Source organism: Melanotaenia boesemani, chromosome 11 (genome assembly GCF_017639745.1).
Source record: "Melanotaenia boesemani isolate fMelBoe1 chromosome 11, fMelBoe1.pri, whole genome shotgun sequence".
NCBI classification, from domain to species: domain Eukaryota; kingdom Metazoa; phylum Chordata; class Actinopteri; order Atheriniformes; family Melanotaeniidae; genus Melanotaenia; species Melanotaenia boesemani.
Window position 1 is genome coordinate 6099779 of NC_055692.1, and position 16812 is coordinate 6116590.

Sequence of the window (16812 nt, forward strand, 5' to 3'; positions counted from 1 at the left end):
GATCATTAAGATGCGGCTACATTCAGATTTCATGTCCTTGTGATAACCTGAACCCTATCCACTCTGGAGACCCATTATAGGACCACAAGCTGACCTTATTTGGCTCCAAACAAGCAGCTGAGCTACCACCAGGATTTTCCCAAAATACATTAATAAAATCAGCATGAAAACTCACAGGAGTTTCTCACAAAAAAACCTCCAGCTCATCCTTCATATTAACCTCTGCAGAGACGGAACAAAGCAGCTAAAGCTCCAAATCTCTGGATCTGTCCTTCCAGAGTTTTTCAGATTTTTACCTAAACAAGCTTGTTTACACCAGTTCAGCAAAACAGAACCATGCATTTTCTTGCGGTACAGTTGGCTTTTGCAGCCTGTGTACATTGACATCAAAGGTCCTATAGTTTATAGTTTTAAAGTCATTGTATCGGAAATATTTTCATGCAAACTGTGAAATGATGACCTGCTATACAACATGACAAATTTCATTTCATGCTCCTTTACTTCTCTCATATAACCAGTTACAGAAGTGAGCTTATTTAAATTCTTGTGACTCATTCAGCAACACATGCGACGGAGACAAACTGTGACGTTAATGTCTGAATAATGGTGCGGCTCAGTTACTTAATGTGTTTGGAAATGTTCCAGAAACACCAGCCGACCTGCTGATGGCCTGTTTATCGCTCAGCTGACGGTGTGATGTTACATGTTTATTTGCACACAAAGTCGGTCACCGAGATCTGATCAAGTGGTCAACGAGGACCCATGTGGGAATGGATTGTAACGCTGTGTGTAACCACGTGTACGACGTGCTGTCCACTTGTAACTGGATGTTCATAGATCCCAAAAGACTTGAACACAGTCTGAGGAATAGTATTTTTTTATAAACAAAGCAGAGACACTGTGTGTTCTCTCTTTTGTTCAAACCTTGAATGAATTGTATATTAATGTCAAATGGAAACGGACCCATGCCCATTCATCTGATGCTTTTAAAATTCATTTAAAATTCCAGAAAATGGGCAATCCATTACTGTCACCTGTTTTTTGTTTTGTTGAATAACTGTCATGTTGATTGATTACTTTAGGTACAATTCATCCCCCACGATTTAAAAACAATAAAAAAAAGCTTTAAAATGTTGTTTTGCTTTCACTGTGTTTGAAAAAAGATGTAAATTATGTAAATTAAGAGAAAGGTTGGCAGAAACATTCATTTTGAAACTGGGGTTGCAGTCCCCGTGTTGGATGCTCTCACCAACCACATTACTAAACTTTACATTCAGATCCAGATGCACATACATTTGAGGATTTTAAAAAATGGAAAAAAATCATTAAAAAGAAAAAAGGTATTATTAGCCAGATAAGGCCAATGTTTATAGTCCGATGTCCTGATAGAGGGGCAACCAGGAAACCCAGAGTCCTGCTGCGGATGCATGGCTGCAGCACAGCTTTGACATACACAGGAGACGGACCATGCAAGGCTCTATGAGAACGAATAAAAGATTTTATACAGAACTCTAAAGCTGATGGAAAGACTGTGTAAGGAAAACAAAACTGGAATAATGTCAGATCTCCTGCATATCTGGTGGCTAAAGGCAGTTCAGAGCTGAACTGCTCAGACATGTAAAAAGAGGACTGCAGTAATCTAAACGGGAGGAAATACAAGCACTGATGATTGTTTCCATCTCCAGTGAAGAAACAATTGTAACAAGTTACACCAACTTGGCAATATTTCTGAGCTTATTCTGAGCAAACTAAATTATTAACATGTTGATTGAGACTCAAACCCTAACTCACAGACACACTGAGACTACACACAGTGGGTCGCACTGCAGAGGACACAAAAAACAAAAAAACCAAAATCAAGATTCTCTATTAGACTTGGAGCCAAAGCAGATGGAGCAGAGAGAAGGACCGTGGTTTTATCAGCATTGAGTTTGAGAAAGTGCCTGGCCATCCAGTCATTTATGGACTTGATGCAGCTTAACAGGACAGATCATTTAGAGAAGTGACAAAAAAACTAACAACATCCTAATCCAATAGGCCAATAAACTGTGATAAGTTCTGTGGAGAAAGACAAATTCAGAGATATGAAAGACTCAAGTGAAAAATCAACATCCACGTTTCAAATAAAAATGCTAACATCAGAGAAAAAGTATTTCAAAAGTCTACAGAACAGCAGGGAGCACAAGTATAATGTGTCTGAATGTGTACCTGGTACTGTTTGAGAGTGCCATTGATCAGCAGTGAGGATTGTTTCTCCACCCTCTCAATGACGGCGTGGGCCACTCCATAGTACGACTGGGAGCTGGTCTGCCCAGTGGCAACGCTGTATTCATCATCCACATCTTGTTTGGCTGACCTGGATGTGTTTATGTTCAACAAACAAAAGAAAGAGCATTTGAAACTGTCATAGCTGCGGCTGAACAGCACTTCTTTTTAAATTGACAACAATCCTTTAAGACTTGGCAGAATCTGGAGCCTGAAGCTCAGCTGGATGACTGAGGCACTGAGCTCCTGGTCTCAGCAGGAAGTCTAAATTCAGCTTTAATATATTTTTTTATCCTACTTTTATTTAAATGTGAAGTCCTGCTGGGAAAATAACAAGAAATTCCTGATCCATTTTTAACTTTGAACATTTAATACACTGTCTGGCCAAACAGAAAGTCGCCACCAAAACAAAAGGCCATACACACTAAAACAAATGGAAAGTAACACATACTCGATGATGTGCTTGGCAGCCTTCACGTTCACTGCATCTCCACTGGCATCAGTCTTTTTCTTTTCCTCCGTTTCTCCCTTGGCCACCTCATCTTCTTCCTTATAAGGCAAAAAGTGATAAAATAAGACAGAGAGTACTTTGTATGACATAACAGCACAATCTGAACAAGAAGTCAACTGGGATGGAGATCGTGTGTGCAGCTACTGCCCTCTGGTGGATATACGTTCTTACAAGCATAAGGAATCTGACTAAGATATGCATTAACTCTTTAAACTGGTATTTCTTGCTATTTTTGGACTGCTTGGGTTTTTTAATGTAAAAACACATGAAGAACATTGATTGTTGAAATGGCAGTTTTGGCTAATTTTATTTATATAGCACATTTCATTACATGTAAACACAATTTACTTTCCATAAAAACAACAATGCACAAATAAATGCATAAGTACATATTACATGTATGTACTACTACACACTCAACATGCAGACAGCATCTATTTCAGGACAGCCTCTGTTGTCAGACTATGAAGCTAAAATTATCAATAGGTCAATAGATACAGCAGCATAAAGGCAAACCAAACATAACACAAGTTATTACCACCAGTACCTTGCAGAAAAAACACACAGCTCAACAGTGACCAAGTCTTTTTTCATCTCTCAAGTCTTTGCTTTCAGGTGAAAAAAAATATTGGTATTTGTTGAAAAAAAAAAAAAAAACACAACAGAAACTATTTACATATTTACACTTTTTCCTCCAGGCGTGTTTGTTTTATTTTGTTATTTACAGTTATTTAGTATTCACTTACCATACTAACAAAACCAGAGTTACACACTACCATTCCTGAGACATTGGCGACAATATAAGTGATAGTTTCGGGAGGCATCTGTGATCTAGCAGCGTTTTAACAGTAAAATCTCATTTAATAGCATTGGTTGAACTGGTGAGTTGCATGAGAGGGGGAAGGATTGAAAACTGCTCAGAAAGTAAGTTTTGATTGTAAGAAAGTCACTGACCTCCTCCTCAAACTCTGAGCCGCTTTCCTCACTGTCCGACCGCGGGGCAACCTCATACCTGTTTTTACAAAAAGAACCCAAAAAAACAGAGAATCACACGTCCAAACAGTTTAAAGTTTGTCGATAAATAAAAATACTTTTTTCCAGCATCTGACAGATTTTGGTTGGGAAAGCTCTGGGTCACACGTCATTATGTTCAAGAATAGATACAGTTATTCAGGAAAAAAATCTGGGTCATCATAGTCGCCCGAGAACATGGGAATTTTGGTTTGTTAAGAGTTTCATTGCGAACTTAAATAACCTTTATGGGATTATTACTTGTAAATAAAAAAAACTACATTTTGTTTCTGATTATACAGGGTTTCCTCCGGGATGTTTTTAAACTGTGAGGAGGGCTTTCTCTTGTAATGTTTTTGTTTTCTTTTTCTTTATGCACCACTGTACTTTTTATAATTACAGGACACAAAACATGTTAGATAGAGGTGCTGAGAAAGTGTGAAAATATATGCATCACATTTGGCATTGAAAACCACTGACACAGCTGCATGCACAACCCCGACCTGCTACAGATGAAGTTTCACGTTAAATGTGAAATAACTAAGTCAGTTCATTATGCACAATGCCTCACTTCTCATGGAGTATATGATAATTACTCCGCTCTGTCACCTATTTGCTGGCACTTGAGCCAGCCGCAGTAGAACCAGACAGGAAGCCGAGATTAGTTAGATTTTCAAAATTAAGCTATTTGAAGGGCAGTGTCGTATTTCCTGAGTACAATTTCACCCTCTTATTATGGTCCGTAATTGTGCACAAATATAGACTTTATGTTCATGTGGATCCATTCATAGAATATAAATTACATTTGCAACATCTGGAAAAAAAGATCATAATTCTGAAGGCATGGCGGCTTTTTTTTTGCCATGACGGTGGGCCACGATCGTTTACATGTAGCGGAAACTCTGCATTAGTGACAGTGGCTTGTTATTTATGAAAAAAGATGGATGTTAGGGTTCCCATGACTGATGAGAATAAGCAGCAGAATACCTGGAGACACACTCATGCTTTCCAAAAGACAATAAACAAGCTGGCTATGATGTCGGCTGTATTTCAGAGAATAATGGCCATGAGCCTCCTTACCCGGGGTTCATCTCGAGCCAAGCCTCCAGCTGGCTAGACTTGGGAGCGTCTGTCCCCTGTAAAACTTTCCCAGTCTCCGTCTGAATCACTTTGACTGGCAGCTCACTCATTTGGCTGCTCTCATCCATCGGCTACAAAACACAAGGAGACAGACAAATAAATAAAGCTGAAGTTATCAAATATTTGTTTAAAGTTTTAAGAACAAAACAAATAATATAATGTTTCGTGAAGAAATCTGCAAGATTTGCTGCAGATCTATACTGTGAATGACAATCTGTGATCACCCACAGTGTCATTCTGGCTCTGTAAAGAAAATTGCTGCTTTTGAATTTTTTTTTTAATCTGATTTTTTTCTATACTGTCAGAGTTTTGAGGTAAAGCTCAGGTTTTTGTTGCACGCAATACTATGATTAAATCATGAAAGAATAGCTTGAAAGTTAAATATTCTCCAAAGCCAGAATATTTACATCTTGAGATGCAACTGTTTAATTTTCAGTTATATTCATTTGGAGTTGGCCAGCTGATGAGCTGTCTCTGCTTTTAGCCATTTTTAGTCTCTGCCGACTCCAGGAGGAATGCTCTTCAGTATCTAACCACTACCTTCAGCTTCTTGCCTCATACTGCACCTGCTTCTGGCTTGATGTTGGCCAGGAAGTGTGTTTTCTGAAAGATTGTTCTCTGGAAACAGCAAATCAATAAGCAGGCATTCACTACAAAGCTCCATGGAGCCTAGAGGATGTGGGAACATGAAATAACAACTTACCTCCCCATCAGGTCCAATGGCACTGGTGCCTTCACCATCTCCATCCACCTTCTAGACACAACAAATCATACAGAGATTAAAATCAGGTGGTACACTTTTTTAGAGTTCAACCATTAATTTATTTATATGAGCTCCTTTATTATTCAACTAACTGGTCAGACTAGCTTTCTTGTAATTTATTTATGTGATCTCCAGGAATAGTTCTCCAGGATTCTTAAAGTTATGGTGAAGATGGAAACAATCGTTCTCCAGCAAAGAACAGCCAGAGTAATGCTCCTGCTCCAGTACTGAGCCAATAACAGTATGCCATTACAGGGATGCACACAGCTAAACAAGCTCAATCGACCTGTCCTCGTAGCACAGTGACATTTACTATGTATACTCCTGGAGCCATTGTTGCCCAACAGCGTCCAGAGAAACATCACTTCACTTTTTTTCCTTTTCAAGACGCTCCATCATTTTACAGCTGAATTTCCTCCTACACATCATCTGGCTGTTTTGAATATGCACCATGGCTGATTCAGCAAAGACATGCAAGAGGGGATCATTGGCGAAAGAGAAGAAATGAAAGAGTGACAGGGACAGAGCAACGGTCATCATCAGATTGACTTTCACTGACTGGAAAGATTCAGAGTACAGGTAGGATGCGTGATGAATGCCTCACATAAAAATTCTGCCACAGTTCAGTAATGCTTCTTTAAGAATATTTAGAGCGACTCAACTTAGTAAAACTTTCTTTATTTATGTAATCGGGACATTTCAAAAGTTTAACCTTTCTCTCTCTGTGCTTTTCCTCACAGCATTTTAGCCATTTAGTCTGTGTTGAGGTTTGAAAATGCAATGTGACTTGATGCTTAATAATGTTAAAATTAGTGAGTTATTATCTTATATCTGAGATACGAGTGTTGTTGGCAGAAAGTTCCATTAAATGTGGGGAATTCCTTTTGGTGGAAGTCCACATATGAAGACACCTTAAGCCTCATCAAATCTGTTTGACTCCCTGACGAAGGCCAGTGGGCTGAAACGTGTTGGTGTTTTAAGTCACTTTGACTATGCCATAGAAATACAGGCATTGCAGCTGTTTTTCAAGGACAGTGCCGTGGAGTTTTTTGTGCCATCAATTTTTTCTCTACCCTGTCCATACTAAGAGCACATGGACAAGCATGGATGAATCCAGAATGCATTCCCACACAATCTATTTTTTACTTTAAGATACTATCACAATATTTCTTTACCAAGTTATTTGTTATGTGTAGATAAAAACGCTGCTTCATCCCTCAGCTCACGGTAAGGGATCTTTCTTTCATTGAATGTTTCATGAGTTAGTGTTAAGTGGCACAAAAAAAAAAAACTTTAAAAAAATTGCTTCAAAAAATTTGGAGAACTATTGCTCACTTTGAAGGATCACACGAAAGTCTGCATAAGGCCTTGCAAGTGTCGCCTTGACTGTCGCCCTGATGAAAGACAGGGTCAGTTACACTTTTTAAAACTAGAAAATGCTGAGGAAAAGAACCTCAGCAAAAGTCATTAAAATTTATTTCCATCATCACACTTTCTAAACTGCAGTGCCACAGTTCACGGCTACAGACAAACCTGGTCAAACAGCTGACATCAGAGTCAATGACGTCATGAGTGTCGCTTGGTTTTCACTGATCAGCTCAGCCTCTGACGGAAGTCAGAAAATGTGGGTGGGTTAACATGTAACCTCAGCCCAGCATGTCACTGAGACGGAAACCCCTTCAATGCTAAGGTCGCTACGCGATCCTGACCAGTAAACACTGCTGATCAGTAACGCTTCAGATAAACAGAATAACTTTGGGATTAAGGGGTTTATGAGGCACAGCTGGAGTCATGGCTAAATGCATCCGATGCAGGGAAAAGCTGCATTTTTCAGGAAAGTGCTGAATTCACTTCTGACGTTTACCAGTGTGAAGCCCCATCCTGTGATTAAACACCACCTAAGCTTCCTCTTCTTACCTTCTTTCTCTTCTTCCTCCTCTTCTTCTCCTTGGCTGCTTGAGCAGCTTTGTGCTCATACACCAGAGTGGTCAGGTTGGCCACGTACTCATCCGTCTGCTGCAGCAAGTAGGCCAGACGTTTGTCTTTCTTTTGGTCAATTAGTTTTCGGTAGCCTTCCTCATCTTCTGCCTGATTGAGGGACAGACAAGAGGTTAATGAAGGGAAAGAATAGCTAATTTTTTGGACAGTTATCTACTCATTATAATTATGTACAGCCACACTTATTACAAAGATCAACAACTTGAATAATATCTAATAGCCACTGACAAAGATCACAACTCTGATAAATGTCATTTCACAGAAAAAGCTGGTAAATATGTGACAGATGCTGTCACGTAGGTCCTTACCATAAGTCTCCTCATCCTCTCCTTCTCAATTCTCTCAGTCTCCTTCTTCTGCTCACGTTCTGTGTTGGTGTGCCATGTGGCGATGGCTCTGGTAAGTTTCTGAATTTTTCCAGACACTGAGCGATGATACTCTTTGAAGTCCTTAGCATGCTGAAGGATACTGTTGAGATATTCCTGAAAAAAAGGGTCACAGCGTTAGCTTTACTACTGTCACACTGTGGCATATAGAACACATTTCTAAAACTGAACACAAATGCAATAGAAAATACTTCAGCTGAGAGAGCTGCATTTGATGTAAAAGCACATCTCAGCTCCTCCTTGAGGTGCATTACCTGATGTTTCTGCCTGCGCTTCTTCTCCTGCTCCAGTTTCTGCTGCTTCTCCAGCTTCTCCGTCATCCGAGCCTCTCTCAAAGTCTGCCGCTTGCTGCGTCTGTATGCCTTCGAGTTGAGGGCCGTCTCCAGGGTCGTGTCTCGCCTCATACATGCCACCACGTCCTGCCTCAGCTGGAGAAACAGATCACACATTAAAGTCAGTTTCTAGGGTTTTGAAATATTGCATATAGTTCCCTTTCTAAATTCTATCTTTTAAAGTACTGCTGGATTTTTTAATGGATTAAAATGTTCAATTAAAAAGCAAGTTGATTTACATGTTTAACAACAATGCTAAACAAATCAAAGTTTTATATAAATTACATTAATTAAGTATGTGGATTCATGGTAAGTGGACTACACTTTTATAGTCTGTGTCTTGACCCAGTATCATGGAAAACAACAGGAAATCTAATCTAAGTATGTTTTTTTTTTTACATCAATGTAGTCACATGAACATTGCAGCTGTTGTGTACCTGCCGCTGGAAGTTCAGCAGACGCAGAGCTTTGAGCTCCACTGTAGCTTTAGTCCGGAGGTCAGGAGGCAAAGAGCCTGGCAGACTTTCCAGTTCCTGTATTCGATGCGCAATCCGAGCCTGCAATCTGAGGGAGATTACAGAAAAATCATTCAATTGTAGGACACAAAATATAAAAAAACTACAATGGAAATAATGCATGTCATGAGGTTACAGTGCTACAAGATTGTGGATTGTTTTTCTAATATAAAAATTAAAAAGGGAGTATTTTAAAATGTTTCCTGCAAATAAGCCCATAAACATGAGAAAAATAGTGTAAAAAAAAAAAAAGTTTATTAATCATAAATGTAGTGAATGCATCCATCCAGTATGGTGAGACCAGTTCGTACAGTGAGATAAGTACCTGTATTCTCTCTCCTGCAAGATTCCCACTGGGTCCAAACCCTGAGGCTTCTGGATGGGTGTGATCCGGTTTTGCTTCTGCTGCATCTGGAGCATAGGGGACACCTGCTGGCCTGGAGGCTGGATGGCTGCTGAACTGCCTGGCATGGGCCCAGAAGGGGCAGCAGATGTCGGAGGTGGTGCAGGGGATGGGCGGCCGCTGGGAACAGGAGTGAGGTGCTTTGGTGCATTGGCTTGATTTTCACCACCCTGACCTGTAGAAGCAAAGAATCTGTAAATCATGTGACCCTGTTGACAGTATCAGTGTTTCAAATTAAGCATTTTTTCTTCTGCAATGGCAAAACTGAGAAAGAGAATGTTTTTGTGTTGCCTATCAACTTGTCTGTTTGCAGGTTTGTGAAAAAAACACAGAGCAGAAATCACTGGGCATTAGCAACTTGCCTCCTGTCTGTGTCCGTCTCCATGTTGCTGTTACAGGAGTAAGCAGCAACAGGGAGGAAGGTGGAACTGAGGCTGTGTTATAGTCAAGAAAAGAAGAAATGGACATCTCGAGTCCCCCTCGGTATAATTCTAAAGCAACATGAACTCTATACCATCTTGTGTAAAAGCATATCTACAGTATATAAACTAAAATCTGGAGATATTGCTCAGCCAGAGGCAAAATCTTTGCTTTTATCATTCTCACTATTGACTAGAACAAACCACAACAATTTAAGATTGTCCAAACGGTGGAGCTGTGACTTGAGGAAGGACATTTGCTTACTCATATGCATGACTGACTGTTTTTCCCCATAAGAAGAACCAGTCCATCACCAATCAGTAGCTTATTCAAATCATCTATTTTGTGAGCTGTAAATTTCTACAGCTCAAAAATGCACATTTGTTCATTTCAAGATGAACCAAAACTGGAAAAGTACATTTAGTTTGTTATAATCAAGGAACTATGAGCTATTCCACCCCCACAGAAAAACATCCTTCCCACTTTAAGTGACTATAGAGAGAAGTAACCCTCAAATCTGATTAAAAACCAATTTTTCCACTGGCACTTCTGTGGGTGTTGTGGGTGCATTTCAAGAGTCTCAAACACAAAAATGTAAAAGTCTGTAAGCAAAATATGAACGACTGCTCACTGCTCATTTGGTTTATCTGTAGTTATTCTACATGTGCTCAAATTGCCCAGACTTACTCACACACTTATCACCAGTAGCTTACCATCAGTCCAGGGCTTTGGTCCTGTACTTTGAATGTGTCCTTGCATGGCTGATGTTGGGCAGGGGCTTGATTGGGGACCACCCATGGGTGCCAATGGCATACCTTTCAACAAATTAACCACATCACTTTATCAGTTTGTTGAGATTTTTTTGCATCTTTGAGTCATGTCAGAATGTGATGTGGTAGCTTTTTTTTATTTTTAAATGCTCCACATTAATAGCCATTTGCTTTTCTGACTTTATGACATAATTATACACTGAATAAAGCTGTTGAGCTGTTTGTCAGGCAAAACAAGTTACGGGTTATTTAAATATGTCAAATTAAGGTTGCATGAAATGGCGATGGGCTTTTTAAACAGTTCTCTATAGGTGTTAAGTCTTTTAATAGAGTTAGATATTGTTCATTTATTGTAAAAAATAAATAAATAAATAAAAATTTTAAAAAGTACCATCAGTCAAATAGTATTTTCCACCTAAATTTAGGCTTGGAGCATTTATAAAAAGAACAAAGTGGAAATAAGAGACAGTAAGAGACTCGTTCTGTATCATTCAGACTGTTTCTGCTCAGCAGTGGAACATTTAATTCAGCTTAAACCAAGATGATGAAATATGAGACTTTGGTCAATACTTTGGTTGCAAATAGTGACCAAAATAACTGCAATCATAATGTTTTCCTCTCATCAAGTGGCCAAACATTAGCAAGAGAACAACAAAAATCCCTGAAAAATGCAAACACGACTATCACTGAGGTTAAACACAAGAAGGAAAAAGGAAAACCTCAAGGTACTGTAAGGCAACAGCCCAAAATACTACAGTAAGACTGCTTCTTCCTACCTGGAGGTCTGTACGGACTGGCATTAGGGGCCTGCTGCTGTTGCTGCTGCTGCTGCTGTGGTGGCTGCTGTTGAGGCGGCTGCTGCTGTTGCATTGTGGGTAGGCTTCTTTTGCCCTGAACTGCCAGCTGGAGGTTTTCAGGTAGTGGTTGACCACGGCCCAGAATCTTGTAGGCCAGAATCTGAGCTCTGAGCTGCTGTAGCTGGACCGGACTGAAAGCAGAAGGCCCCCGTCCTTGCTGGCTCATGCTGGACATTCCTCCTTGGGGATCCATGGACATTATAGGGCCTGACTGGGTGGGAGGCATGTGCGGTGGAGTAGGTCCACCTCCTCCACCTGACATGGGGCTGGAAGCATGCTCATGGACTCCCATAGGAGATGGGTGTGGAGACATATATCCTATACCCAAAATAAGAAGAAGTTTTAATGATTTTGCTAACTCACAATTTAAATCCACACATTTCAAAGCTGCATGGTCAAAAACGCTAAATCAGCTATTGCTACGTTATTAATAAAGACAGAATACCAGAAAACACTAATTGTTCTGCCATGAGCAGGACATTTAATGAGATTTAACTACAATTAATGTATTTTTCTACTCAATGATTCATTCTATTTTATCACCAGTTATGGTTATTTTCCAGACAGACACACATGTGAAAAGGTTTTTCTTTTTTTCCCAGCCTTAAAACTCAAAGCCATTTTCGCTATTTTTGGCTCAACTCTTTTAAGCAGTCAACATGCAGACAAGCAGAGCCTCAGTTGTCAGATTATGATGCTCAAATAATGTCAAACGGATGTATAAATAGATGTAGCACCATAAAGACCAACCACAACAACATAAGACTATTTATTACTAACGCTACTTTGTAGAAAAAACACACAGATGAACAGTGACCAAGCCTTTTCTCGTCTACACATCATTCTCTCAAGTCTTTGCTTTCAGGTGAAAAAATAGTGCAAATGAAACAAACACACAACAAATCTATTTACATATTTTCACTTTTCCCTTCAGGTGTTTGTTTGCTGTTTACAGTTATTTATGCTATTATTTACCTACCTCACCAAACCAACTCAGCCTGGCGCAACCATACGTCAAAATCCAGCCATAGAGGACCATTATTTTCATTCTTTTCAGACAGAGATAGAACTTTCTGCTCACTTGTTGATCTTTGTCTCTTCCTGATTGGACATTACTGTCAATTAAAGCTCTCGGATATGTTGAGAGTTTGACAGGAAATGGCTTAATCATAATTTCCGGGTCAAAATACAGGTCTCTAAGCAACATAGTAGTGATAACAATGATATTCGTTGTTGCTGTTTTTGTTTTTTAGGAGTCTCTGAATAAACACTACATTGTAGCGGGATTGTAAACCTTCTGGACCTGTTATAAATGGTAAATGGTAAATGGTCCGTATTTATATAGCGCTTTACTGTACCTGGAATGATACCCAAAGCACTTTACATTATACATCACATTCACCCATTCACACACACATTCACACACTGATGGCGGAAGCTGCCATGCAAGGCGCTCGACCACGACCCATCAGGAGCAATTAGGGGTTCGGTGTCTTGCCCAAGGACACCTCGACATGAACACAACTTGGCCGAGGATCGAACCGGCAACCCTCGGGTTACAAGACGACCGCTCTACCTTGCTGAGCCACGCCGCCCCCGATAAATGCCTGGAAAACATCTGTAGATCAACTAAAGTGTAAGCTATCAGTTCCAATCTACCCCACAGAGTTAACACTACTGTTCCAGAGAAATTATTGGCAATATAAGTGACAACGCTTGGAGGCGTCAGCAATCTAGCTGATTTTTAAGGGTTAAAGGTGTCAGGAGCAAGAAACATTAGAAAACAGCTGACTTTCAACACTGAGGTAAGTTTCTTTCCTGCAAACTGACATTTTTAAAGTAAAAAACACTAAGTTTTGCTAAAATTAAAACAAAGTGTTGAATTACCCTGGCTGTGTTGGTCCATGGGACTTTGTGGGGGTCCCATTCCACTATGGAGGGATCTCATCCCCACCCCTTTCATGTGGCCAAAATGCATCGCCTCTGCCATTGTCTTGTCATTCATCCCCTCCATGGACTGAAATAAAAATATGTAAACAATGTTTTAACTTTCACAAATGATATTACCAAAACATCACTGCTACCTTAAAAATACAGAGAGATGTTTGCTTTAAGCAACTGTATTGTTTATACATTATTCTAATTTTTATTTATTTATTTTTTTTTTTTACAGCTTTTCTGACTTAAGTAACACTGATAGTTCTAACTTAGCATTTTAAAGGCATCAGCATGAAATATAGTAGCACCACTTAAACAAACTTTGTCACAACACTTTTACACTTTCTATACTGATAAATGATTAGATTATAAAGAGCTCATATTTATTTCAAGAGGAGGAAATTAGGAGAATGCAGCTTAAGAGAAGTACAATCAATAAACTGTTTTTTTAAACATAGATTTATGAACTGACCTCTAAACTGTTATCCTTTAATACATGAGCAATTAGGTATTTATGTAAGTAAGCTGTCCATTACCAAAACATTTATCAGTAAGGATTTCAAGATGGAATAAATATCATTATATTGATCTGTATGTCACCTTAGTCAGTCACCTAAACTCCATATTTCCAACAATTAAAACTGACCCATGAACGTTGTGAAAAGCAGACCCCAGTTTGCAAGCTGGTTAATGTGTTGTTGTTTTTTTTATTGATTTTATTAATTTCCATCGTAAAATGTGGCACCAGCAGTTCCATCTGTTTACATCCATCTGGAGCTTCAATCATAATAATAGCAGCCTAAAGTGAGAGAAGTGCTCTTTTCTTTGGAATAACCGTAATTTATAATCGTACAAACATTTCATGTCAGGAAAGCAGATCTTTCTCTCTTCCAAACTACAATCACCTGCTGATTTCACATCTTAATGTCATAAATTTAGGATTTAGGTATGAGATAGAGGGTAGGCTTATTACAATTGACAACCTGTGCAGCTTTGACCAAACCCAGCAGTAACAGTAGACTTTATGTAATCTGTCTAATGTCACATATAATTCTTGCTCCGCTGTGGGTGTTTCATAAGATGAGAAAATTACAAACTGAGGGGTATGTTCCAAAGTCACACTAGTGCATCTAGTAGTAAAATGTAGCCGCACTGTCCTAAAAAGAGGTTGCAAATTGGAACTACAGATGACTACAACATCGCCTGGTTCAGACATTGCTTTTCTTTTTTTATCTTGCTAATAAACATAAAAAACTTCTCATCACTTCTGTAAAGCTACCACAACACTCCTTGTGTAGCAGTGACACAGACATTGGCACACTATACCTTGTGCATAGGATACATGCTTTCCTGAGAGTATTCCCCCTGTCCCTGGCCCTGCATGCCATGCGGGGCATTCGGTGTTCCAGGTCCAGGACTGGGCCCCATCATACTGTGAACAGAACTTGGTGAAGGGTCTGGTCCAGGGCTGGGGCCCAATATGGGCCCCGGGGATAGACCTGCCCCTGGAGAAGGGCCTGGATGGGACATACCACCTGATGTGTCTGACGGGGTGGACATCTACCAACGAACTGGGAGACACCAGACAACTATGGGAGAGGAAAAAAAAGAGCGTTATTTCTATCAATTCGAACCACACAAGGCCACTTACTTAAAAAAAAATACATTTTTAATCCAAACTTTTGTCTGCAAGTTGTGCTTTTTTCCCCTTTTAGGTCTCAATTTGGTGTACAATTATGCAAATAATGCTTGTCATTTAAGAAAAATATGCAAACTTAACCACTGAACTGTGCAGGAATGTAATTAAGAGTCATTAAGTATTCAAGCCTCTGTCAAATTCAGATACTATGAGTATCTTTTCTTTTATGGCACTTTATACATGTATTGCAAGAAATTTTACACTCTGTGGTTTTGAATGGTTGTGAATACATGTTTACAGGACACAAAAACAGTATAGAACATAATCAAGTGACCAAAACTGAATGGCAACACTGCAAATTAGTCGTTTTATGTCAAATCATTTCATGGTTCAAGTTTCCCACATATAAACAGATTTCTGTATCTATTTCTCTGAGCAATTGTTATGTGTTTTCATCTATTTCGACCATTTCTTCAAACTAAGCAATGAATTAGTTTATTGGAAAAATAAATTATAATCTAAAATCATTATCAGGTGTATAACATATTGGTGTTTATATGATAATGGCATGACATTCTATGTTTGCATTTTAAGCAACATCCTTTAAATAGTTGCCTAAGCCATATTTGTGCAGAACTGCATTACCTATGGACAGAGTACTAAGATATATATATATATATATATATATATATATATATATATATATATCATATTGGACGACATGTTTAAGATCAACAGTTTTCTCTTCAACTGTGCTCAGAAAGGGGTACAACTGACAATTCTAAACATTTTATATTAATTTTGGATTTGTATAGGTCTTGAAACCTAAAATATGTAATGTGATTTATAAACTTATAGCCATTCTGTGTCACATAGATGTCTGCAGTAACAACAGTAACAGCCATAACGTGCATGACAGACATACATTAAAAAGGAGTATTATTTGACTGCAGGCGGCACTTGAAGCGTAACGGCAAATGTACTGTTATGTAAACTGATAGAGCACAAGACGTAAAAATCACGAATCATTAGCTGCATAACAATATTACTCATTTACGTTGTTTTTCTGACTATTACGGTACAGTTAGATTAAGGTTAGCTCGTTCATTACAAGCTCGTAGCAGTGACTGATTGGATCATGGCTTCCCCTAAAAACTGGTGGCCATCACGGATGTGCAGACAAAATCAAAGTAGATTAAAGTCAAACTCTTGTCATGTTCATACCAATGTTTAAAGAGACGCTATTAAAGTCCAATTTAACGTTTAGAAAAACATAGCTTTACAAAACAAGTCATTCATACGTTTTTAAAGGGTATTTGTTTCGCTCCAACGGTAGGGAACTGAGCTAAAAGCTAACTAGCTGACGTTTGCTAATGTAGCCCGCTAGCTAGGTCGGGCGGCGCTGGTTCTCGCTTCGGACTCTAACCAGTGAACTGTGTCCGTGTCAAAAAGTTTGAAGAGTTAGCAGCACGCAGACAAATAATAAGTACTTATCTATAGAATACCAAACGCCGTAAGTCCTTTTACCTTTCGGCTGATCTGCAACTGCACACAATTAGAAGAAATTATTGTAACGTTTCTTCAAAATATGACTGCTGTCTACAAGTTCACTCCCCCTCAGTGTTGTTTTGCTGTCATATTTGGTTCTGCTTGTCTCCCTATTACTGATTTGTCAACGTCACCGGAAATCCCGCCTACCTTATCGGTGATTGGTTCACTTTCCGTCAATCACTTTCTTTTGTTTTAGGAGTGTATATGTTCTGAGACCATTGCTGTAACTTTCTGAGTGGCCTAGACTACAGGGGGGGTTTAGGCAGAAGCAAAACTCTCTTAATATGTTGGATATTTTGTTTAAGTCTCAAGT

General features: G+C 39.1%; 1 protein-coding gene across 1 annotated transcript in view; it reads right to left on the reverse strand.

Annotated features, from left to right (window-relative positions):
* The window catches only part of smarca2 (SWI/SNF related, matrix associated, actin dependent regulator of chromatin, subfamily a, member 2), a 53538-nt gene extending 36955 nt beyond the window's left edge, over positions 1–16583 (reverse strand). The window contains exons 1-15 of the mRNA XM_041998802.1: positions 16476–16583; positions 14636–14898; positions 13259–13388; positions 11291–11689; positions 10458–10559; positions 9247–9499; positions 8844–8970; positions 8329–8502; positions 7997–8170; positions 7608–7778; positions 5631–5681; positions 4868–4998; positions 3731–3788; positions 2717–2814; positions 2209–2356 (exon numbers count right to left, since the gene is read on the reverse strand). Of these exons, the coding sequence (XP_041854736.1) occupies positions 2209–2356; positions 2717–2814; positions 3731–3788; positions 4868–4998; positions 5631–5681; positions 7608–7778; positions 7997–8170; positions 8329–8502; positions 8844–8970; positions 9247–9499; positions 10458–10559; positions 11291–11689; positions 13259–13388; positions 14636–14869 (2250 nt within the window). The 5' untranslated portion in view covers positions 14870–14898; positions 16476–16583. The remainder of the gene's footprint in view (positions 1–2208; positions 2357–2716; positions 2815–3730; positions 3789–4867; positions 4999–5630; positions 5682–7607; positions 7779–7996; positions 8171–8328; positions 8503–8843; positions 8971–9246; positions 9500–10457; positions 10560–11290; positions 11690–13258; positions 13389–14635; positions 14899–16475) is intronic.
* Positions 16584–16812: the final 229 nt, after the last annotated feature.